The 25,472-nt window shown below is 35.8% G+C and overlaps 2 protein-coding genes and 1 pseudogene across 3 annotated transcripts; all 3 read left to right on the top strand.

The window, feature by feature from the left end:
- Positions 1-1,746: 1,746 nt before the first annotated feature.
- LOC125243670 lies at positions 1,747-10,141 on the top strand. Of its 2 annotated transcripts, XM_048153466.1 has the most exons (11): positions 1,747-1,980; positions 2,348-2,550; positions 2,670-2,762; positions 4,780-4,896; positions 8,486-8,569; positions 8,682-8,723; positions 8,833-8,913; positions 9,003-9,059; positions 9,150-9,329; positions 9,608-9,697; positions 9,803-10,141. In XM_048153466.1, the coding sequence occupies exons 2-11, from the start codon at positions 2,377-2,379 to the stop codon at positions 9,869-9,871; spliced, it is 987 nt and encodes a 328-aa protein (XP_048009423.1). In that variant the 5' UTR covers positions 1,747-1,980; positions 2,348-2,376; the 3' UTR covers positions 9,872-10,141. The 2 variants fall into 2 exon arrangements, with proteins under 2 accessions (XP_048009423.1, XP_048009424.1); XM_048153467.1 differs by lacking the exon at positions 1,747-1,980 and having other exon boundaries at positions 2,428-2,550; positions 2,644-2,762.
- Positions 10,142-12,842: 2,701 nt separating this feature from the next.
- On the top strand, positions 12,843-14,289 carry LOC125280820 (annotated as a pseudogene).
- A 1,304-nt stretch (positions 14,290-15,593) lies between these two features.
- tmem176l.1 (transmembrane protein 176l.1) lies at positions 15,594-24,306 on the top strand. Its single transcript, XM_048153196.1, has 7 exons — positions 15,594-15,750; positions 17,464-17,694; positions 17,823-17,936; positions 21,144-21,200; positions 21,309-21,509; positions 22,883-23,002; positions 23,110-24,306. The coding sequence occupies exons 2-7, from the start codon at positions 17,521-17,523 to the stop codon at positions 23,164-23,166; spliced, it is 723 nt and encodes a 240-aa protein (XP_048009153.1). The 5' UTR covers positions 15,594-15,750; positions 17,464-17,520; the 3' UTR covers positions 23,167-24,306.
- The last annotated feature ends 1,166 nt before the right edge of the window (positions 24,307-25,472 follow it).

Raw genomic sequence — 25,472 nt, 5'->3', positions numbered from 1 at the left:
TAAATATGTAGTTGTCTAATAGTCGTCTAATTGATGACTAGTCTACTCTTGGGTTATGGTTAGACGTCTATTAGATTTTCACTGACAGCCCAAATTCAGCCTTATTTTAGCCTAGATCCATATTCACCGTCTATTAGACATATATATGTAGTCGTCTAATAGTCGTCTAATTGATGACTAGTCTATTTTTAGGTTATAGATAGACGTCTATTAGATTTTCACTGACAGCCCCAATTTTGCCTTATTTTAACCTAGACCCGTATTAACCGTCTTTTAAACATAAATATGTAGTTGTCTAATAGTCGTCTAATTGATGACTAGTCTACTCTTGGGTTATGGTTAGACGTCTATTAGATTTTCACTGACAGCCCAAATTCAGCCTTATTTTAGCCTAGATCCATATTCACCGTCTATTAGACATATATATGTAGTCGTCTAATAGTCGTCTAATTGATGACTAGTCTATTTTTGGGTTATGGTTAGACGTCTATTAGATTTTCACTGACAGCCCAAATTTTGCCTGGTTTTAGCCTAGACGGCCGGGCTATGTTTTGACGGCTATTAGACGTCTAATAGGCATAAAATTGCTTGCTGGGTTTTGCGCTTTATTTAGCTATACTGAGTATTTGCGCGTGATTGAAAGGTGCGCGATCTTGCAACCCACCAGTTGAGAAACATTTCCGTAAGCTATATATAATGTTTGCCTTTCACTGTTGTTCTGCTGAAGCTCATTCGGCACCTGTATCATTTCCGCGCGCGTTTGAGGCGAAGTTGGAGTGCGCGTCTGAAAAGTCTCCCGTTTTTGTGGTCTTAAAGAGACGGTTCTGCGTTTAAATAAACGCAATTCTTGTCAACCAAATAACTAGACAGAAACAGCAGTTGTGAGCGGGATGGCCAAGCTTAGGCCAAGGGTGGCCACGGCTTTTTTAACTTTATGTCAAGAGCTGCTCTGAGGCACTTCAGAGATTTTTTTTCACCGTTTCATTTGAAAAAAACAAAACAAAAAAACAACAACAAAAAAACATGAAAAACCGTCAAAAGTTTGCTTTAACTTGTAAGAGATTTTTACAGAAATATATTATTACCATAATATAGTAAAATGTACTGCTCAAAGTACGCCTAATAATAATATTACATACATTATGGGTAAGGAATATCATACAACCAAGATATTTTTCATCCATGTTATAATATCAAACAGATCTGTCGTGCAGCAATTTATTTGACAAAAAAAAAAAATGCAAAGTTTTGTTGTAAATTAAGTGTAATATTTTCTATATTCTATATTTAATATTTTAATTAATTGATAATTAATTGTTACAGTTTTGTTAATTAATTTCATTACACTTTTGTTGATGGCAATTTTTTCTATGTATTAAATCATAAAACACAGGGAAAATAAAATAGATTTAATGGGGCCCTAAATTGAAAGGTGGGTTAATGCAGTTTAATTGTGTGTTTACATTCATTCTCAAGGTCTAACAAACATGTGGAGAGCTTATCCTTCCCCATTAATGGCAAATATCGTGATTCGTGATAAGTATCTATATCATATGATATGGAAAAATAATATTGTCATAAAATTTCTGGTCATATTGCCAGGCGCATTATGAGAATAACACAGTTGTCAGCTATGATTGGATGGGGCAGGGGGAAATTGGGCTAGTTTTCATTCCTTTTGGGCGAGTAAGCTTTGGGCTGGAATTTTGTCTGGGACCTGGCAACCCTGAAGGGGTTGAACGGGAAGTGAGGCATCGCTCATGTGATTTTCAGAAAGCACAAACAATCCTCGGACATTCTGAGGAATATTTCATAACTGTGTGCAGCTGTTGCCAGTCAGCAGTGTTTCTTGCGTCTCACATATTCAGTAGCGTTACTTACATTTCAAGTCGAACAAGGAAATTTGAAGCTAAACTGACACTGAAAACAGATCCACCTTCATCAAATCAGGAGAGAAAGAGTCGACTATAAGTCTGGACTGTGAGTTACAAACAATTAGGCTCTTCATGTTTATTCTGTTTCTTAAGATCTGTAAAATCCACGTGCTACTAAAAACAGTAGGCTACAATGTGAAAATGTAAAAAAAAAAAAAAAAAAATTAACAGTGTCTTGAATCTGAACAACTTGCTTAAATAGCAAACATGCGCAGGTGGATGTTCACTTGTAAATAAAAAACGTTGATGCAGTCGATGAGAAAACGACAGTCAACAATGCTGTTTGAATAATTATTAATATTCTAGAGCTTGTTTGAGAATGGGAAATAAAATGTTATGATATCACATAACTATCATTGTGATTTTCTGGTGCATAAGCCTACTTGTTTCTCTTGTCTTTCCTTGTGGGAAAGTTGAAGTCCATCACAGTGTCTGCAGCAGCATGTCTCTGACAGTGTCTCAGAATGAGGGAACAACGATCATCACCGTCACCTCAAACCCAAAGAGCAAATGGCCCGTATTTTGTCAGATTCTGGGTTCTCTGTTCTGCAGTGACAGTCCAGTGTGTTCTGTATCTGAGGATAGTAAAGAAACAGACACCGAGAGAGCTTTTGGGGTGAGTGAGGGACTGACTGAATTCTTGATATCATAAAAATAAATAATTTGGAGATTTAATGTTCCAATACTGCATATCAAGTAAAAGCTGTAGGTCTATCTTTTTCTTTTCTTTTATAGATTGTACTGATAAGAGTTGCAGTCATGAATATTATGTTGGGCTGTTTTGGCTTCGTCTTCTTTTATATTACTTCTACATGGGCCAACAGTATGGTAAGATTTTTGTTAAATCAGTTCATGCAGTAAAATGAATGTGTGTGTAAAAGCAATTTAAAGGGTTAGTTCACCCAAAAATTAAAATTCTGTCATTTATTACTCATCCTCATGTTGTTCCACACCCATAAGACCTTCGTGCAATTTCGAAACACTTATAAAGTAACGAAGCCTCGTTTACTGAAATCACATGACTTTTGTGCTTCGAAGCAGTGTTTTAAAATCGGCCATCACTAGATATTGTTGAATAAAGTTATTTAGATTTTTTGGTACACAAAAAGTATTCTCGTCGCTTTATAATATTAGGGTTGAACCACTGTAGTCACATGAACTGTTTTAAATATGTTTTTAGTAGCTTTCTGGGCATTGAAAAAGGGAGTGTTTTTGCTGTCAATGCAGGCCTCACTGAGCCATCGGATTTTATCAAAAATATTGTAATTTGTGTTCTAAAGATGAACGAAGGTCTTACGGGTGTGGAACGACATGAGGGTGAGTAATTAATGACAGAAATTTCATTTTTGGGTGAACTAACCCTTTAAAGCAGTCTAGCACAAGGCACTGATGAGCCAAAACATTCTGACCAGTCACAAGTGAAGCGAATATCATTGATCATTTCCTAACAAAGCCACATAGATTAGTTCACCCAAAAATGAAAATTCAGTCATTTATTACTCACCCTCATGTTGTTTCAAACCCGTAAGACCTTCGCTCATCTTCAGAACACAAAATAAGCTTTCTGATCCCCCATGCTGCAACGTTATTTCCACTTTCAAGGCCCAGGAAAGTAGTAAAGACATTGTTGAGATTGACTACAGTGGTTCAAGCTTAATTTTATGGAGTGACGAGAATGCGTTTGTGTGCAAAAAAAAAGATTCAGTATTCTTCAAAATGAATAAAAACAGTAAAATGCAACTCAGAATACTATGCAAATCTGCAATAATTACATACGTTAAATTACACAAATATAGCTTACTTTATGTGTTTAATCTCCCTTTATAAAAAATGTCTTTGCTCCAGACACTCATTGATCCAATTTAAAGGTGCTAAAGAGGATGTTTTGTTTTATACATTTTTGCAATATTACTTGAAACTGTCTTTACTAACTGATAAAAGACTATTTATTAGGTGCACTGAAAGGAATAATATTAATATACGTCATCTGTGCACGAGGTAGGGCCTTAAAAACATCAGCCAACAGATTGGCCCTCTGGCTTGTCAATCACTGCCATGACGTTCCTTGTGAGAGACGAGCGCGGCTGCGCGCTCCAGTAACTTTCCACACTCCACAGGCACCGCATGCAATATTTTTGTCAGGAGACAGGAGTAACAACTGCAGATTATGAGTTACCTGCGGTGAGTCCGACATAATGAATCCACTAACACGACACAGCGAATGCCGGTGGTAAACACTCTTGTTCCAATACGAGTGTTTACGAGTTTTGGGAGGCGTTCCTTCGAAGGAGGGGGGTTGTTCTTACGCATGCACTCATTTCAAAAACTCAGTAACAGTCTTTGGTTTCTCAGTCGACGAAAAGATCCTCTTTAGCACCTTTAACCATCATTAAGCACAAAGCACAAACATCACACATCTGTGTTTCATTTCTTCTCCTGCATCCTATTCTTTTGGAACGTAATTTTCCTTCAGCATGAGGCTTGGTGTGAAAGGGCTTTTACGTGTTCCAAAAATATAACTTTTTTTTGTTATTAAAAAGCAAACAAGCAAGCCCAGGTAAAAAGTAACGTAACACATTACTTTTCATAAATATTAACTAAATAAAGCCATTTGTCTCTTTTTAGGGAGTAACACAATATTGTAATGCCTTACTTTTAAAAGTAACTTTTCCCAACACTGCTAGATAATGACTAAGGTTTTATTGAAATGAACATTTAAATGAACATTTTTGTCAGACTGGATTAGAGCTGGTGTTCATACTATATTTTTATTTGGTTTTCTTTTAATGAATTGAAGAAATTGGTTTTATTTTAATGGTTAATACACACTGGTCTTTTCCTCCAGCTGACCTTCGGAAGACTACATATAGTGATGGTGTTTCCGGTTCTTCAGCTGTGTGTGGCTGTCAGTTTCTGTGTTTTGACTGTAGAATCTTTGTGCAAGAAGGGCGGAAGTGCAAAGGTACTGTATCATCACCACAATTAAAGCCTGTTCACACAATGGACAATAACTATGATGATAACTATACGATTTTAATAATCATTCTAATTCTATGAGAATGGGGAAGTCTAAAACCACAGCTGTAACAATAGCAACACAGAGGAACAATATTGTTGGAATCACTTTTAGATAGGGTTGCAAAGGGGCGGAAAATTTTCGGAAACTTTCCATGGGAAGTTAAGCTGGGGAATTTTGGGAATATTCTAAGTTGGACACTTTTCACCCAAAAATGAAATTTCTGTCATCAATTACTCACCCTCATGTCCTCCCAAACCCGTAAGACCTTTGTCTTCAGAACACAAATTAAGATATTTTTGATTAAATCCGAGGGAATCTGATCCACACATAGGCAGCATCTTCATTGCACCTTTTAAGGTCTAGATAGGTACTAAAGACGTTGTTAAAACCGTCAACATGATTACAGTGGTTCAATCGTAATTTTATGAAGCACCGAAAATACTTTTTTGTGCAAAACCCCCCCAAAAAATGACTTTATTCAACAAATTGTTCTGTCCTCTGTCCTATTGCTATGCTATTTTCGTTGCAGAACTTTAGTGTTTATGTTTGAATGCAGGCTCAGTATTGGCAAAAACTATAGCAAAGACTATAGAATAACACAAGATGTGTCACTCGTATTGTTTTGAATGGGAGAAAGTGTAACGCGCAATATGGCGGAATAAGTCCTGCCTTCAAAATAAGAGCCAATCGCCGACTGGTAAAGTCATCGCATCACTGCAGCGGCCGTTAGAAGCACCGGTTTCTATAGAAACAGTCAGACGCGCGCCTCCGAAATGAGGCACAAGAGACGCGCATTTAGGTCTGCGCATGCGCATTAGCTTGATCCAGTGGCGTAGCCACGGGGGGCCTGAGGGGGCCTAGGCCCCCTCATTATCATGCAGGCCCCCCCAGATTTCTGAGCGATTTTTTTTATTTTTTATGTTGATTTGTTACACTGATGCATATGGTGCGCGGTAAATGCAATAGCTGTTTTTAGACTTATTGGTTTGATTATTTCACGTGTTGCGCGTAGTCTCTGCTGTTATTATCTTTGCGCGTGAGAGTCCGTTATTATGCGGTGAGTGGCAATGTGAAGCGGCACCCGAGGCTTCCCGTTTCCAGGACGCGCATCTTAATGCAATGAAATCCGGTGGGTGCTCGGGCTCCTAACTCTCCATTCGTTTTAACCAATAAAAAGTCGTTAGAGAATCAAGAACCTCTGACTGCAGCGCACACAGCTTTCTTCTCGTCATTATAGTTAATTTGAGGCAGTTTCCGTGGCGTTATTTGCTCTCGCCCAGATATTGCGTGCGTGGCTGTGCGCGCTCAAACTTTGTTATGTAAATCAAACATGCTTTTTCTTTAGAATTGTCTTCTCTCCTGAATTTAATGTTGCTAGAAGCTATTAACCATCAAACTTACATAACTGACTGTTAAAACAACACCTATAAATTGTAAAGAAATTAAGTATCTTTTTATATAATAACTCCATGTACAAATGATATCATTTTCAAATTTAGCCTACTTTAGTCAGCCAGCTATCTAGATATTTTTATTAGGCTATCTATTTAATATATATTTTTAAAGTTATATTAAAAGTTAAGTGCTTATTGTAGCCTAAATGCTTATTGAATTATTATATTTAACGAACCACTACTGATCATCAAATAGTACAATATCAGCATGAGTGTAATCAAAATGGTTTTTATCCCTGGTGGGGATAAAAAAAAAATATCCCTCCCGGGTGATGCTACTCCACAAACCACCAACAGAGCATATAAAATACCAAAAATAAAAATCGTTTTTTAAAACATTGCCAAGTAAAACGCTGCGTTTATATAGAACTGTCTCTTTACGACCACAACAAACGGGACACTTTTCAGAGGCGCATTCCGACTTCTCCTCAGCGCGAGGCGCAAGTCAAACGAGCGCGGAAAAGGTGCAGGTGACAACGAGGGAGCTTCAGTTGAACACCAGTGAACTGCGGTCAGATGAGATGATGTCAGGCTATGTCGGTAAAACTCAGAAAAAATAACACGACTGTCCAATCAGTTATTATATTGTGCTCGTGGCGCGCACTCAAGAATTGCATGCGCAAATGCGCCGGCGCGCGCTGCATAATTACTTTATTATAGCTTAAATAAAGCGCAATAGATACTACGAGCAATGACCGTCGTTTGAAAATGAAATTGCCAAACATGCGATTAAAGCTGCCTCAAAACTGTGCATGCATGCATGTATTTGTTGACATGGTTTTAAAGCTATTGTTATCCAATTTGTTGGTCTTAACGTCTTAAAAATGCACATATGTACACCAGGGAAATCTAAATTTTCTCGGGGGAGCATGCCCCTGTACCCCCCTAGAAAACTACATTTTATGACCTCGGTAATTATGAAACCCTGTGTACATGTTCTATACATTTTATCTAATGAAATCTGAGGTAAACGTGTATTTCTACAAATGTGCGCACTTTGAGAGTAAAAGTTTGTATATGTAGTATGCACTGTGATCAAAAATAAATGGGACCAAACGCAATTGAATGTAAAGGTTTGTGTCTCGTTATTCTATTAATAACTACCGATTGATTTTGCATTTCTTTTATAAATTAAGAATTATTAGTGTCATTGTAGTCATTATTAGTGTCATATATATAAATATATCGGCCCCCTCATTTTTAGATGGGGCCCCCCCAAAAGTAAAATTCTGGCTACGCCACTGGCTTGATCCAGCATAAAAATACAGTTTTTGTCATGATTCGAGCATTTGGGGAAAAAAATGACAGTTGTTGTCAGAATTCATTGGTGATTTCAAATATGAAATGTAATCGAAAGCTTGGCAAACAGCTTTGGAGAATTTGATGTTTCCCCATTCAAATAGATAGGAGCTGCATGGATGCCCAGGATGCCCGAGAGGCGTTTCAAAGATGGCCGAGTGAAATGACTTGTCTTAAAGGGACTTTGGTATTGGCCGGCCATTACTTTTCTATAAGGCATTATACAAATGTACACTAAATATTAGTGTAATTTTTTCCCCTGTATTTTTTCTTTTAAAGCAGTTTTAACCATTATGCTGCATGATTTAAGAACTACATTTAAATTCTCTGGCTAAATTTCCATTTTGTTCCTATTAATTCCCATTAATTGCCACAAAAAGCTTCCATCTTTGAAAGTTCCTAGAATCTATTCAGAGATGGCGAGAACTGATGGATTTGAAATGTGATGCAAAGATGGCATTTTTATTAACAGGCGAGTAAGGTACTTTATTGACGACAACACTATACTAATGCAACTCACACAGGCCTCGCCCCGTATTTTGTGTATGCCTTGGGTGGCAATTATTAAAATGAGAAATATTGTGACGTGTACATTCCCAGAAGAAAACTCAAGGCAACAATCAAGACATTTCAGGGAGTTCATAAACTGTGTATAGAGAATAACTCCCTTTGGAGTGACTTTGTGCTTCGTAACTTTACAGACCTTTCATGCTCAAACAGTGATCATGACAGTTTCAAAGAGCTGCTTTATGTGTTCATGTTTGTTTATGGTTTTACAGTTGGTGGAGGACAAAACTGCAGAATCTAGAAGTGATTCATCTCCGTTAGGTCACAGCTGTAACATGACTCTTACAGTGTCTCAGGTGAGCGGCTGATTGTTATTACTGTCACCTTAAACCCAAAGATCAAATGGCCCATACTGTGTCAGATTCTGAGCGCTTTATGTTACAGTCCAATGCATTCTGTATTTTTTAGGATATGAAAGATATTCTGAAAGATGCCCACACAACACTTGGAGTGAGTTAGATACTTAGATATTTTGATATTATCAGATTTACAAAACGGTTCATACTATGTGTTTTGTCACGTGTAAAACTGGTACAGATATTGTTCTCTTATTCTATAGATTCCACAGATTATAGTCGGTGTTATGAATATCACAGCGGGTTGTTTTGGCTTTGTACCTTCTTTTTGGATCGGTGGTGTGGTGAGACTTGTTTCTCATTCTGATCAATTTTATGTTTCTAAATGAGTTCATGTAATACAATGAGTGAGTTTTTTTGCTTTGCCTTTTAGTTCCTTGTTGTTGGAATCATGTGTGTTCTTGCAGTCATGTTTCCCAGTCCTAGGATGGTAAGTGTGAATAAAGAGTTTTTGGCAGTTTCTGATTTTTTATTTTTCTCTTCCAGAGCATCATTAATTTTGGTTGTTTGTGTTTTACAGCTTGTAATTCTTGTGATTCTGAACATAGTCAGTGCTGTACTGGCTGTCTTGGCTTTTGTGCTGTTTTCAGCAGAACTGGCATTAGGATGGCATCATTATTCCTCTGATAATGACTTTGCAAAGTGTCTCCAAGAAGGGAAGACTAGCACTGAGACCTGTTTGTACAGGGGTCTCAATCAGGTATTTTATTTTATTAATTTATTTTCAGATGGTGTAAAAAATGCTGTATCAACAAAAAAATGTTACCTGGATATCTTCATAAACTGGCAGAATTCGTAAAAAAAAACATGACAGATGTATTTACTGTAATTTTTTATTTAATGCAAATATAAAAAATGTAAGTTTTTTTCTTAATATTTTTTACAAAAAATGTGTGTGTGTGTATAACTTGTTAAATATTTTTTTTTTTTATTATTGTATTTTTATAAGATAATACATTGATCTTTACACACTTCTAGATCATGTTGTCGGTCCTTCAGCTCTGTGTGACGATCAGTTTCTGTGTTTTGACTGGGAAAGCTTTGTGGAAGAAGGATGAAGATACAAAGGTACTGTATCATCACCACAATCACGTCAAACAATCAGTCAAATCCACTCTGATCATGACAGATTGTGAGATGATCTGTGTGTTCATGTTTGCTTGTGCTTTGCAGGTGGTGGAGGATCCAGAACTTCACAAGCCGCTCCTGGAAGACGACTCTGCTGCTCCTGATGAACACTAAATTACATATTTTTTTTAATTTGAAGGCTTCCATAGACTTTCATGGAAGGAGAAACATGAGACCAGAATCTGTCAAACTTCTGGACACTGATTTAACATTCTGGGTTAACACGTTTTCATTGTTTTAGAAATGGAAAGTGAAATGATTTATATAAATTGTTATTCAGTTTTCTGCCGCCAGGTGGTGTAAAAGTCCGGTTTAGAGGCACTTCTCAGCAAACCTTTCAAAATGGTTACATGCATTAAAAAGCTGAGATTCTAAGCTTTAAAATGATATCTATTTTGTGTTATTCCACGTTGGAAAACGAACATGGATGGGTCCGGGAACACTGGATACACACTGCATACCAGAAAGATGAGAGACATGTTTTTAGCCAAGCGTGTTAAATCATTCTTGTGATCATCGCAATATATTATGTTGATTTTGGTTTCATTTAAATCGTGAGAATCTGCTTTAAATGTTGATGTGCCATTTTCTATAATCTGTGCATTTTTCATGAAAGACTCATTAGAGTGTGAAAACAACGCAACAGAAGCATGTTGGAGGCTTGATATTAAAGTTTAAAGTCTCTGGTTTTGTATGCAAAAAGAATTTTTGTGCTACACCTATATGGATTCGATTTTTATTGGCTCTTAAAGAGAGACACGCAAATGGGAGTGCCGGCGCTCCATCCGGTCTTAAAGGGTTAAGAAAAGAACTGTTCTTCAATGAGGGTATTTGCTTGAAGTTAAAAATGTACAGAAATTAAAGGTGGTGTAAGTAGTTTTTCAAAAATGCTAGACATTGTTGATATTTGAAATCAAGCTCTTCATTGCTCCGCCTCCAAAACTCACCCTCCAATCCTAACCACCCTGCTCTGAGTCGGTCTCGAACTCCGGCCCGAACGCTGCTGGCATGTGAGGCGAGAGAACTGTGATGCTAAACACCACATTCTCTAGCAATTGTCAGTGTGCAGTGGTTTACATGCACAACTCTCACTGTTTGGCCACTGTTACACAAGCAATGCGAGTGGATGTCCGTTTATCACAGCTGACGCGCAACAAAATGCTCCACGAAAAATAAAGCACAGTTGATGAACTAACGACAAGGAAGCACACAAAATTAATGTAGAGTACACAAGAGTAAATACAAATTAAAGCTGCAAGCAGCATTTACCGGGGTTCAAGCATTTAAGACCTTTAATAAACACATATGCGTAAAAAAAAAATATTAAGCTTTATTTAGCAAGGATGTTAGCGAGTGGTAAACCTTGACCAAATGTGATTTGTAATGATATAAGGATTTATATTGTTTAAAAGGGATATTAAATGACAAAATCTTGTAATCTTGTACTAGCCTTCTACTGCCATCTGGTGGCAAATGACAAATTCAACGAGAACCATTTGCAATAAATTCACAGGTTTACCATTCCAGCTAACCTTTACCAAATGCTGATAAAAGAACATGGCTGAATGTTATCTCACCATGTCCAACGACATTTCTGTCTAGTGGTTCTATAAAAGGCTTCTCGTAGGTGATTGTCTTCATTTTTGCATGCAATCACTCAGACAGCAAAAGAATGGTCAGTACTTTTTCTTTTTTTATTATGCCTTGAACAAACAGGTAAGTTAAAAAGGCTGGTATTACAGTTGGGCTTTTGCTTCTCAAAATCAATTTATCCAGTTTGAAGAATCAATGACATTGCACTATATTGCTTACTCAAATATGTAAATTGTCATCATTTAATCACTCTAATTTCATTCCAAACCTGTATGAATTTCCTTAGACCACACTGTAATTTTATGATTTGTTGTCAACATTTTTTCTTTTGTCAAATCAACTTCAATAATTAATTTGGTTCAGATAACAAAATATTTAGATTTTCTGTTGATTAAACAAGTTAAACCAATTATTCTTTTTTACAGTGCATGGAATACAAAAAGAGAAATTTTGTATTTCTGAGTTTTCCATGGCCAATAATTTTTAATGCCAAATTCAAAAGAGTGAGCACCATAAAAGTAATTTGTGCATTTTCCCAAATAATTATTCGCTGAAAACATCCATCTATCAAAACTTAATTGTACTTTCACATATTAAAACATTAAGCCAACATCATGGCGAAGCAACCTTAGCAATTAACAATATGAAAAATGAAAACACAATCAGTTTTCTTTAAGTTCACACAGAGTGTTTTGAGTACCTCATTAAAAATGTTCCGCTATTGTTTCACAATAAAGAAAGTGTCTACTTCTTGCCTTCACTTTAAACAGTATGTCTATTGTTTTATAATTTAAAACATTCTATAAATTAAGACTTGGTTTGCTTTTGCTCTTTAAAATAAAGGATACTTTCTTGGATATTTAATGCAAAGACATTCGTACATTTTAAGGGTGGCTGAAATGTATTTAAATGTAGCTCCAAATGTATAGGGCCCATTTTATACAGCATGCAAATATACATCAAGCCAATAGATAATCACATGATATCAATGAGTTCTTATAGCTCCCAGACAGAACTCTGCCTGTACCAGAACTAAATGCTGCTGTGATCAACACTTGTTTCTGGATGTCCATCAAGAATTGTAAGGTATTATTTTATCTTTTTTTTTTTTTGTAACAGTAACATTTTTTTAAAAAAGATCAGCTATATTTAATGTAGACTTACATTTAAAGCCATGAAAAATATAGATAGGCATATTTTGCAATTTTCATTTTATCTGTCAACATTTGTAAAAAACAAAACAAAAACATAACATTTGACCATAATTCCTATAATTCAGCTATAATTACTGTGTAAATACATTCATACAGGATTAAACATATTTGTAACATTGTGTACTAATGTATTGTTTTATTCTCCTCAGACAATGAAGAAAATTGGAGTTCCTGGCAAAATTATCTTTGTCTTGTTGCTGCTGTGAGTTTGAAAAAAAAAAAAAAAAAAATTTATTTCATTTTTATTTGCCAAAAGTGGGTAAGTTATTGGGGTTTGGATGATTGAGACAGAAAACTACAACAATGGTAATGTTATGTGATATTTGCACTGATCACCACACAGGCTTAATAAATAATTTCAGTTAAAAATATTTGTCTGATAGGGGTCAGGATTATTTCTGGGGTCTCATCTGTGTTCTTATAAGCTCATGTTTTCAGAATTGCAAACCATTGTTATTTTATTTTTTATTCTCATATTAATATATTTGAGGTTATTATTCAGGTTGATAATGTTATGAGGTCATTACCTGCCCTTGTATGACTGACCTAAGTGTGTAAATTATTGTTGTGTAAAGTATTGTTAACTTGATATTTTGATTTTGATCCACAGACTGCACAAGAGTAAGCAAGAGGCATTTAATGATCAGGCGACACTCAATGTCCCTGAAAAGGAAATTGGATGGATGAAAACTCTGGATGATAAAAAGTTAATTTCTGACATCACTATTCCTGGTACTCATGACTCCTTGGCTCTTCATGGAGGACCAGCAGCAGAATGTCAGGCATGGTCACTGGAGAACCAGCTAAAGGCCGGGATACGATACTTCGACTTGAGAGTGTCTGGCTTTGGATTAAGAATTATGCATGGAGCGATTTCCCAGCATACAACCTTCCCTGATGTTTTCAACACAATTAAGACATTTTTATCTAAATATAAAACTGAGACAGTGTTGGTCCGAGTTAAGCCTGTTTTGTTTCTTCTTAAGAGCAAAGTTCCAGATTTAGTTGAAAATGTGATTGAAAATGACATTAGCTGGGTTGAAGAAGAAATACCAAAAATTGGTGAAGTAAGAGGAAAGATTGTATTTGTTCAGAAAAACGGCTTTCAGCTGGGCATCCCTCTATTTGAAACTGATGAACATAATGACTATATAGTAACTGATGTTGAAACAAAGAAACAAAAGATTATTAAGCATCTGACTGAGGCTGGAGACGAACAGAATAGAGCTGATCAAGTTGTTCTAAACTATTCAAGTGGCACAGGATGGCCTAAATCCAGGCCATTAAAAAACCCCAAAAATGTGGCAAGTCAAATCAACCCCTGGCTGTATGAGTATCTCGATAATGAATCTAAGAAACCCAATCCCAAGCCTTGTTTTGGGGTTATAGCCATGGACTTTCCAGGCTTGGATTTGATTAGAAAGATCATTGAATTCAATAGATAATCAAGAAATTAATGCTCTGACTGATTCTGTTTCTTCAAACCAGAGAGATTTCATGTTTGATTATGGTTAGTCACAAAAGATGCTGGTCCTGCATGCTAGACAAGATAGTGTAAACACACAAAATAATCATACTTAATTTTTTTTTCTTGTAATGGAATGGCTTTTTGTCTCTCATTAATTTTCTCCACTCATTATTATTGAAATTATGTCACCATCTATTATACCATAATCATCAACCTTTATTTTTTACTTTTAATCTAATTGTATTTATTTTAGAAAAAAGGGACCTTTTGGGCTGCTTTTGGAAATAAATGACTTTAGCATCACCGGCTTTCATGATTTTCTTTTTACACTGTCGTCTACCTCTGTGTTGAACCTCCCATCTTATTTTATTTATTTTATTCTTAGTATTTATATACTATTATACTTTTTATTAATATTTTGAATTGGCTTCGTTTAATGTTTAGTGCTTTTGTCATTTTTATTATTTTATATTAATGTTTAATTTATTTTTATTTCAGTTTTAGTTTTTATTTAGTTAATTTTAGTGCTTCATCTTAAACTTTTTTTTTCAGTTTCAGTTTAATTTTTCGTTTAAAGTTTTAAATCTATTATTTATTTTTTATTATTTTATTTGATCTATATTTTATTTTATTTCAGCTTCATTTCAATTAACAAAAATGTTTTAGTTTTAAATAACGATAATAACCTCCGTTTTATTTGTTAATATTTCTCATGTTTTTTAGGGACATGTAAATCAATGAACTTCATCTTTCTTTAATTTAAATTAAGATAGGTGCCAATAAAAATCAAAGGACTATGAGGTTTGCATAATTTCATTCAGCTTTTGTCGAAAGTGCAAAGGCAGAACAGAGCCATCAGATAAATGTTTATTAATATGTAATCAGTGAAAGTGTTAAGGCTTCCACACAGAAGCTAAAGGGTCCTTAATTCATATAAGACCTTTTTTGTTGTTTGTTATTACCGACACTGTGCTTATACCATCAGTGTTACTGTAAAAACAAGAGCATTAATGTTTAACAACACTGCCAGGAAAACAGCTCCGCCTTATGACGGAAAAACGAGGCTTTCTGGACTTGACTCGTTCCTCTCGAACTGTTCATTTTAAAGAACCGGTTCACAAAATTGTTCAGTGATTCGCTTACGTCATCGTATCATCACATGGTCCATGACATCCCATGTTGCATCAAAACATAAAGTCAGTTTGAACCTAAATATAATTTGTATTCACATTAAACAATGCTACAATTGATGTACATCTATTGGATGAAAGTCATTTTGTTCTTGTGTTAAAATAAAATGCAATAAACGACTCAACTTATTTGGAAGACTGTCTGGAGGAGACGGTTCTCGGTTCAGGGAGTGACGCTCGAACTGATTCAGTTTGATTCGTGAATGAATCTTTGGATGTATACTATCGCCCTGTATCCAAATGTGCATACTATCCACCCTACCGCCCTAAACAGTATTGAATTTTACTAATGTCACATACTTTTAGAATGGATAGTTTGCACAATGAGACGCAAACCCTGTTTTGTGAACTGGTTCAGAAGAATCATTTACAATATCCGACTCAAAAGAACGACTCACCGACATTGCTGTTTGGCCAGTACTATCTTTGCAGAGTAAATTTATGCTGTCGAACTTCTAGTTAAATTTCCCCAGAGTTTCGACATTTCCCTAAAATCTAGTCACTGCACTTTGGACTGTTAGTCACAGGGTAAGTCTGAGTTGTTTCTTAAGAGCTCTATGGTTAAAAAGTATCAGTTCTGCGTCACGCTGGAAGTAGATGTTCGCACGCAGTTCCAATTCTGGTAGATAAACAATCTAGGCTACAACCGTGTCAATAATCAAATATATTCTAGAATTAGTTTGGGAAGGAGAACCAAAGAATTCAAAATGTCATTAACTGTGATTTCTATTAAGATTAGGGCAAGTTGGCACATTTGGATTCAAAATCCAGTTAAATGTTTCTTATTGTCTCTTGCAGGACAAAACTGAATACAGTTTATTAATTTAAAATCATGTTGGACGAATTGTGGTTACCCGTTCCATTTTTGAATGTTAACATTTTCATAATTTAGCTACTTACCCTCAAGTTGTTCTAAACCTGTATGAGTTTATTTCTTCAAAAGAAGATATTTTGAAGAATGTCAGCAAACAGTTGATGGGTCCCATTGATTTGGGTGTTGATGGATATATATTTTTTCCGTACTATGAAGTCAATGGGGACCATCAACTGTTTGGTTACCGACATTCTTCAAAATATCTTCTTTTGTGTTCAGCTGTAGAAAGAAACTCATACAGGTTTGGAGCAACATGAGGGTGAGGAAATGATGACAGAATTTTAATTTTTGGGTAAACTACCCTTTAAGTAAAACAGATGTTTTCAAAAAAAAAGTCAACAATAAAGAATATTATGACACTTTATACTTAAAGGGCCTATTGTGACAACATGCCCATTTGTTAGCTGAATTGTATCTTTTTGTCCTGTGCAAAAACAGTGTCAAGACTTTAAAGGGTTAGTTCACCCAAAAATGAAAATTCTGTCATTTATTACTCACTCTCATGGCGTTCCACACCCGTAAGACCTTAGTTAATCTTTTGAACACAAATTAAGATATTTTAGTTGAAATCCGATGGCTCCGTGAGGCCTGCATAGCCAGCAATGACATTTCCTTTCTCAAGATCCATTACTGTACTAAAAACATATCTAAATCAGTTCATGTGAGTACAGTGGCTCAATATTAATATTATAAAGCGCCGAGAATATTTTTGGTGCGCCAAAAAACCAAAATAACGACTTATAAAGTGATGGCCGATTTCAAAACACTGCTTCAGGAAGCATCGGAGCATAAATGAATCAGTGTGTCAAATTATGATTCAGATCGCGTGTCAAACCGCCAAACTGCTGAAATCACGTGACTTTGGTGCTCTGAACAGCAGATTCGATACACTGATTCATTATGCTCCGATACTTCCTGAAGCAGTGTTTTGAAATCGGCCATCACTTTATAAGTTGTTATTATTTTATTTTTTTTGGCGCACCAAAAATATTCTCGTCGCTTTATAATATTAATATTGAACCACTGTACTCACATGAACTGATTTAAATATGTTTTTAGTACCTTTATGGATCTTGAGAGAAGAAATGATATTGCTGGCTATGGAGGCCTCACTGAGCCATCGGATTTCAACAAAAATATCTTAATTTGTGTTCTGAAGATGAACGAAGGTCTTACGGGTGTGGAACGGCATGAGGGTGAGTAATTAATGACAGAATTTTCATTTTTGGGTGAACTAACCCTTTAAGGTGCCTTTTGGGTGAACAAGCCTCTTTAGTTTCTCCTCTAATGCTTGATTTGAAATTTGAATTGATGTATTGATACCAAATATGATGTACTAGAATGATAATTTGCTTGTGTTTACACAGGAAGTTTGGTCTTTATCTCCTGTGGGTAGTTTGAAGTCCATCACCTCCGTCTTCAGCATGTCTCTGACAGTGTCTAAGGGTGAGGGTTTGACGGTCATCACCGTCTCCTCAAACCCAAAGAGCAAATGGCCCGTACTGTGTCAGATTCTGGCTTCTCTGTGCTGCAGTCCAGTGTGTTTCGTATCCCAGAATTTGAAAGGAAAGCTGATGAACACCCACACAGCTCTTGGGGTGAATTAAACAAATATTAAACAATGAAACATTTTTTTAATATTTTCATTTTAAGACTTTTGCATGTAAAGTTGTATTTTTAAATTTTTGAGGTGTGCATACAAAATTGTTTACTTTTTATTCCGTAGACTATGCAGATAATAGTTGGAGTCATCAATATTGTGTTTGCGATTTTACTTCAAAGCGTTTGGATATGGAGCCTCATTGTTGATAGTAATGCTGGTTATTGGATCGGTGGTGTGGTAAGAATTATTTTGCTTATTCCTATGTAAATCATTTCATGTGTAGTAAAGTTAGTAGGTACATTCAAAAAATAAATGACTTTGTAACAAATAATGTTTGAGATGAAAGGCATTTTAAAATGCATGTGCATACTTTTTTGAAACACCATTTTTAAATTCATATTAGTTCAAATTTGTCATGTGTTTTGAAATGCATTTGATTTAATTAAGAATGTCTAAAATACTTTCCTTACATGTGAGTATACACATCTTTGCAAATTTTCAAACATATTTTTTTACTCAAAAATACACACATGCGCACATATTTGGTATTTTTAAAATATAAACAATATTTGAAAACAATAACTTAATATTTTAAGAAATACAAATGTTTTATTTAATATTTTTTAATACATTAAAGATTGGTTCACTTTCAAATGAAAATTAGCCCAAGCTTTACTCACCCTCAAGCCATCCTAGGTGTATATGACTTTCTTCTTTCTGTTGAACACTCTGAAATATTTTAATAAATATCCTGACGCATCCGAGCTTTAGAATGGCAGTGAATGGGGGTCACGAGTATGAGCTGCTGAAAGTGTCTCCATCCACATCCATCCATCCATCATAAATGTGTATTCCACACGGTTTTGTGGGGTTAATAAAGGCCTTCTGAATCTGTTTATGATGGATGGATGCACTTTCAGCAGCTCATACTCGTGGGTCCCGTTCACTGCCATTATAAAGCTTGGATGCGTCAGGATATTTATTAATATTTCTCCAGTTGTTTTCATCAGAAAGAAGAAAGTCATATACACCTAGAATGGCTTGAGGGTGAGTAAAGCTTGGGCTAATTTTCTTTTGAAAGTGAACTAATCCTTTAAAGCTGCAGTCAGTAAGTTTTGCCTCTTTGTCGCCATCTCTGTTTGAAACCTGCAATTGCAGTTATTTGCGGAATTATCGGCACGTCGTCTCAGCGCAGATTAATCTAATGTTTTGAGGTGTAAGTGTACTGTTGGCTGTGAGTCACCACACCGGTGGATACAGTACTTCGGAATCACAGATTGTAGTCTTGGAAGTATGACCAAAATAAGAATTTTCACCAGAAAATGTCATCTGAACAAGTAACAAATCTGCCACTTTTGTTCTGACTGAGAAAAAAAAGCATTACAATAAATCGCACTGCCAATAATGATTAAATCTAACAATCGCTTAACTCATATCACATCAATGTCCTAAGACACGAAACGATCGGTTTGTTTGAGAAACCGAACAGTATTTATATCATTTTTTACCTCTAATACACCACTATGTCCAACTCCGTTCAGCTTCCGGTGAGTGAGGTCAGATCGCGCTCTGACAACGGAAGTGATGTCTCGCGCTCATTGAAGTATATGGGCGAGACATCACTTCCGTCACCAGAACGCGTTTTTTGACCTCACTAGCAGGAAGCTGAACGGAGTTGGACATAGTGGTGTATTAGAGGTAAAAAATGATATAAATACTGTTCGGTTTCTCACACAAACTGATCGTTTCGTGTCTTAGGACATTAATGTGTCGTCACGAGCCGCAGGGTTTAATTTGGACTTGTCTAAGCAAGTTTTATTTACTGTTATAGTTGAAGTTCCTATCCACTGCTATTATTTGACTGACAGACGGCAGCGGTTGCAGTTAAAAATCATAATTTGCGTTCGACTGAAGAAACAAATTCACCTACATCTTGGATGTACTGGGGGTAAGCAGATAAACATCAAATTTTCATTTTTGGGTTAACTATCCCTTTAATGAAGAATAGTTTGCATTTTCATCAGCAGAAGCCAGCTTCAAGTCTCACAAGGAGTTCGTATGCCGCTCTGCGTACATTCACACTCACATTTCCACAACCATTATACTCTAACAGAGTCAACTAACTACGTCATTACTTCAGATTGAATGATTCTGATTGGCTAAGAAAAATAGACAAATTTGGTAATCTTCCACACATGGACAGATAGTCAGAAGCATATCTCCATTCGTCAGGATGCTGATGAGGGGACTTTGGATGTCTTTTTGGGGTCATGACATGGCCTCTGCTGGTCTCGAGCAGAGTGCCAGTTGTCCAGTACAAAGGACCTACACAGAACACTTAGCGCACATACACAGATACACGTTTCACAGCTTCTTCAAGGTTGAAGTTGATCGGAGCAGGAAACTTTCCCAAAACATACTGATAACATGTTCTTTTCTCTCAGTGAGAGCTACAGACAATATCCAAAATTATTTTCTAGTGTTTGAAAAAGGAAAATAAATGCTTTAACATACGTTGAAGAAGTCATTCAAATAATTTAAAATGTTGATTAATAACTTAAAAGATGTATTGAAGCAGCAGTGGATTCTAGAGTCCACTCCTCCAGTAGATTTCATTTTCTGTGCAGTCTAATCTCTAACGTTAATTTGTCATACCATACAATCCGTCACCTGCAGCATCCTCACATGATATAGCCTACTAGCCGGGACCACTTCTTTATGTAAACAGACGTGACGTAATGACGCAAAGACATACAGCGGCAAGCTCGAATTTCCCGTGGAAACCTACCAGTACCACTCGAATTATAAAACATTATTACAAGCTTACCATTGTGAATCAGGGTAAAGTAAGGAGATAGTTTTGAATACAGGCTGGATATGTACTTGCTCAAAAATTTATTTTGGATAATTTTTAACCAAAAAAGTTACGGACTGCACTTTAATAAGATGTTTTTATTTACACCACCTGAGTCAGTGGCACAAATGCATCAAAATTCATTTTTATTGTAATTGAAAACATATTCAAGTCATTGTTTAAAAATGTCATTTATGAAGAACTTGGATTCTGGTAATAAATTAGTGTTGTGTTTAGGGCTGCACGATATATCGCATGAGATTGTCTCGCGCATTTCGTCAGTAAAGCCGGTTCCCTGATTACCGCTAAATCGCCATCACCTGCTTTCAAATGGTGCGGCATTTGATAGACAGAGCCGTAGATCACTGAAAAGCCACGCAATATCGCGTTCATTATCGAAGGCGATTCATCTGCGATATGAACGCGATATTGCGTGGCTTTTCAGTGATCTACGGTTCTGTCTATTAAATGCCGTGCAGCCATAGTTGTGTTATTGACCCATAGATCTAGTGGATCACAAACTAATTTTCACCTTTCATTTGAATGACTATGTTTGGATACACGGCACTTTTTATTTGTTTGCTTTTTAGGTCCTTGTAGCTGGAATCGTGACTATTCTTGGAGCTAAATTTCCCAGTCCTTGTCTGGTAAGTGTCTATCAAAGTCATATCATATGTTTTATTCGTGTTTTTGTACTGTTCTGGTTTTGAAAAATTCTTTTGAGCTTCACAGTTTATATTGTTTTTGTTTTACAGCTGGTTATTGCAATGATTCTGAACATCGTCAGTGGTGCACTGGCTATCGCAGCTGTTGTGCTGTATTCAGTGGACTTGGCAAAGGGAACTTATTTATACTGCGACAATGAATATTATTCATCTTACGATAACCCTGCAACTCATTCCCCTGAATCTATGAGGAGAATGGAGATCTGCATGCAATACAAACATCTAATTCTGGTAATTACTATATTTGTTATTTATTAAATGGTGTAAGATCAAAATTCCAGTCTTGGGAAAGCTTGTAATTTGACAAGCTACTAAAGTAGTTAATTAATTTAATCTTTTAAAAAAAAATTTATCTATACTTAAAGTGAGATAATATATTTAATGTAGATAGATGGATAGATAGATAGATAGATAGATAGATATAGATATAGATATAGATATATATGTTTAAAGGTGCCCTAGAATTAAAAATTGAATTTACCTTGGCATAGTTGAATAACAAGAGTACATGGAAAAGACATACAGTGAGTTTCAAATTCCATTGCTTCCTCCTTCTTATATAAATCTCATTTGTTTAAAAAACCTCCAAAGAACAGGCGAATCTCAACATAATACGACTGTTACGTAACAGTCGGGATCATTAATATGTACGCCCCCAATATTTGCATATGCCAGCCCATGTTCAAGGCATTACACAAGGGCAGGTAGTATTAACGTCTGGATCTGTGCACAGCTGAATCATCAGACTAGGTAAGCAAGCAATAACAACAGCGAAAAATGGCAGATGGAGCAATAATAACTGACATGATATCATGATATTTTTAGTGATATTTGTAAACTGTCTTTCTAAATGTTTCGTTAGCATGTTGCTAATGTAGGCTACTGTCGGATGAAGTTACCATCGTTTATTACTGTATTCACGGAGACAAGAGCCATCGCTATTTTCATTTTTAAACACTTGCAGTCTGTATAATTCATAAACGCAACTTCATTCTTTATAAATCTCTCCAACAGTGTGTAATGTTAGCTTTAACCACGGAGCACCATCAAACTCATTCAGAATCAATGTAAACATCCAAATAAATATTATACTCACATGATCTGATCCATGCATGCAGCATACATGACGAACATCTTGTAAAGATCCATTTGAGGGTTATATTAGCTGTGTGAACTTTGTAAATGCACTGTATTAAAGAGTCGCGAGCTCGATGGGCAGGGAGCATGAGATTTAAAGGGCCAGCAGCCCCTGAATCGGTGCATAGTTAATGATGCCCCAAAATAGGCAGTTAAAAAAATTTATTAAAAAAAAATCTATGGGGTATTTTGAGCTGAAACTTCACAGACACATTCAGGGGACACCTTAGACTTATATTACATCTTGTAAAAAAAATGTTCGATGGCACCTTTAACTAACTATAGAATTATATTTGCAATTCAGAGCAATATTACTCTGGACCAAAAACAGTAAGGGTTGCTGAATGAATTATTATTGAATTAATTATATTTCAAAATAGATTAGAGCTGGTGTTTTGACTGTATTTCTTATAGACCTTATCGACTATTTCTTTCCTCAAGTGACACTGATCTTTACCCATCTTTAGATGATCGTCGGAGGACTAGAAATCATGATGATAGTGTTGTCGGTCCTTCAGCTCTGTGTGACGATCAGTTTCTGTGTTTTGACTGGGAAAGCTTTGTGCAAGAAGGATGAAGATGCAAAGGTACTGTTATCATCATCACAATCACGTCAAACAATCAGTCAAATCCACTGTGATCATGACAGATTCTGAGATGATCTGTGTGTTCATGTTTATTTGTGCTTTTGTAGGATCCAGAACTTTACAAGCAGCTCCTGGAAGACGACACTGCCGTTCCTGTATGTTAGAGAGAGAACATACAAAGCAACAAATATAAACAGTATATACACCGCCTCTCAGTATAGTACTGAGATGATTTAAAGCAGTTTATACCTTGATACATGTTTATTCTTCTGAGTGTTTTCCTTAAACATTTGGTTACTTCTTGAAAAAAGGGGAGCTTTTTGAAATAAATGACATGAGAACTTTGGCATCACCCCTTTTTATATATATTTGTTCCTTTTGTATTAAGTTTAAAATAATTACAAGTTTACATTTGTCACCTTTCAAAACTGACCTTAGATGGAGCAGGTTTTCATCCCAATCTGATGTTTAAGACAAGTGGTTCTGGTATTGTCTCAATAATTTCTCATTTTTGAGAATTTTAAAATGAAGTCCCTTTTGCTTATGCAAAGATACAAAACAGATTCAGAATTGCAATGATTTGACCTGAATTATCTCTCTGTAGCTATTTGCACAATTCCACCAGCAGGTGGTGTTAACACGCTGGAGTGTAATGGAAATCTTTTCCATTAAGAGATGGTACATAGCTGTGCCAAGGCTACTGTAAAGCTAAATGTTATCAAAAGTAAGAACTTTCACCATGAACACTTGCCCCATAAGCGCTCGAAACCCAAAATATCAAAATTGAAAAGCTATTTCACAACATATAAGATCTATTTTATGGTGTGTAAATGTAAGCATTCCTTCATGGCTTGGCTTACATTTGACTTCATTTGCTACCACTTTTGACATTGACAAGATTAATATGCCAAAAGCAAATAAAATCTTGTAAGTTTGATTTTATAATCTCAGCACCTACTTATCATGAGCACCTTATTCCATATTGCACCAAAAATAAATGGACACAAAATGTGTCCATGTAGCAATTGATTGACTGATTGCCAAAAGCAAGTTTGATTTTATAATCTCAGTGTCTACTTATCATGAACACCTTATTTTATATAGCACCAAAAAATAAATGGGACACATTTGTTTTTGCTACAATAATCGTCTGTCCTTTTTATAATCTCAGCACCTACTTTTCATGAGCACCTTATTCTATATAGCACCAAAAGATAAATGGACACGTTTCTTTTGCTATAATAATTGTCTGACTGTCCTTCTTATTACAAGTCTTGTTACTAAATAAAGACTAAAAAAAAGAATATTGAACTGAGTTGCATTATTTTTGTGAGAAGACTGTGAAATAATGTAAGAGGCATGAAAACACAACTTTGCTTCCTCTCGCTTACATTAGTTTCTGTCACTGGGATGTCAGATGTCTTGACCAGGAACAAACAAAGGTATCAAGGAAGCTGCTTTTAGATTTCCTACCACCACAGGTATTTCTGTGGATTACAGTGGTGCTGAATCACTGGCTGCCACTTGTTCCTTGCAGAAGATTCACTAATTAAAAGCAGCTGAAATCGTCAGCAAGAGTCAGAATGGAGTGATTTCATATGCATACAAATGCAAAGTTCTGTCATGAAACTAGATGGCGCTGGCTGATGATATTCACAGCGTAAACTACTTGGCTCTAGCTGATTGGTTCATGTTGCATCTGCCAGCCAGTGAGCTTGCTGCCCAACATTTAAATGGCTGGTTATCGTTTACTTTAACTGTTTGCAGCACGCTTTCAGAGTTCCTCTGAACCCCTCCACCTGTATAGATCTGCTATATCTAATTTATATATATGCTATTTGTGCAGTTCCTGTACTTGCTCTGTAGCAGCATTAATCAACAACAGCAGCGCTAATAAACAGCAGCAGAGTAGCAGATCTTTCCCACCAAGGCCAAATACATTAACATCTATTACCATGCTAAAAATCTTCAGAGAGTTGTCATGATAGAATGCATTTCTTCTCGCTGTGACATGCATGTTCAGTTTATTATTTACAGCTGTCTGATGCGTCTACATTTCTGTAATGATGTGATGATTTACATCGTCTGTGTGCTCTGTGATCTTATTTATAATCCAGATAGATTTTAAGCTGTTGAAGGCTTGAATCCAGAAACTATTTGGTTTTCTTTGCTTATTTTATAGGCCATTTTCCTTTCAGTTAATCAGAATCAGCTTCTGCCATTGGTGCCAAATATCAGTACTTGGAAAGACAGCAATTATAGACAAAGGTTTTAAAAGTTTCAAAGGTACGAGAATTTTCAGGTAATATAATATAAATTTGATCTATAAATATGAATTTGTCAAGTTTACATATTGCACTTTTTAAATTGCCTAATGAGGGAAAAAAATGTTTTATATATATATATATATATATATATATATATATATGTTTTGGTGCCCAGCGTCCTATTGCTTGTCTCTATATTTTCA

Source organism: Megalobrama amblycephala, linkage group LG13, assembly GCF_018812025.1.
Source record: "Megalobrama amblycephala isolate DHTTF-2021 linkage group LG13, ASM1881202v1, whole genome shotgun sequence".
NCBI lineage: Eukaryota > Metazoa > Chordata > Actinopteri > Cypriniformes > Xenocyprididae > Megalobrama > Megalobrama amblycephala.
This window is presented reverse-complemented; position numbering and strand designations above follow the sequence as displayed.

Excerpts from the sequence above, each read along its gene's own strand:
- tmem176l.1 (XM_048153196.1), top strand. The coding sequence starts at position 17,521 with ATGTCTCTGACAGTGTCTAAGGGTGAGGGTTTGACGGTCATCACCGTC. Across the intron at positions 21,201-21,308 it reads AATTTCCCAGTCCTTGTCTG|CTGGTTATTGCAATGATTCT; the intron begins GTAAGTGTCTAT and ends TTTGTTTTACAG. Across the intron at positions 23,003-23,109 it reads AGAAGGATGAAGATGCAAAG|GATCCAGAACTTTACAAGCA; the intron begins GTACTGTTATCA and ends GTGCTTTTGTAG.
- LOC125243670 (XM_048153466.1), top strand. The coding sequence starts at position 2,377 with ATGTCTCTGACAGTGTCTCAGAATGAGGGAACAACGATCATCACCGTC. Across the intron at positions 8,724-8,832 it reads ATGCCCACACAACACTTGGA|ATTCCACAGATTATAGTCGG; the intron begins GTGAGTTAGATA and ends CTTATTCTATAG. Across the intron at positions 9,330-9,607 it reads TGTACAGGGGTCTCAATCAG|ATCATGTTGTCGGTCCTTCA; the intron begins GTATTTTATTTT and ends ACACACTTCTAG.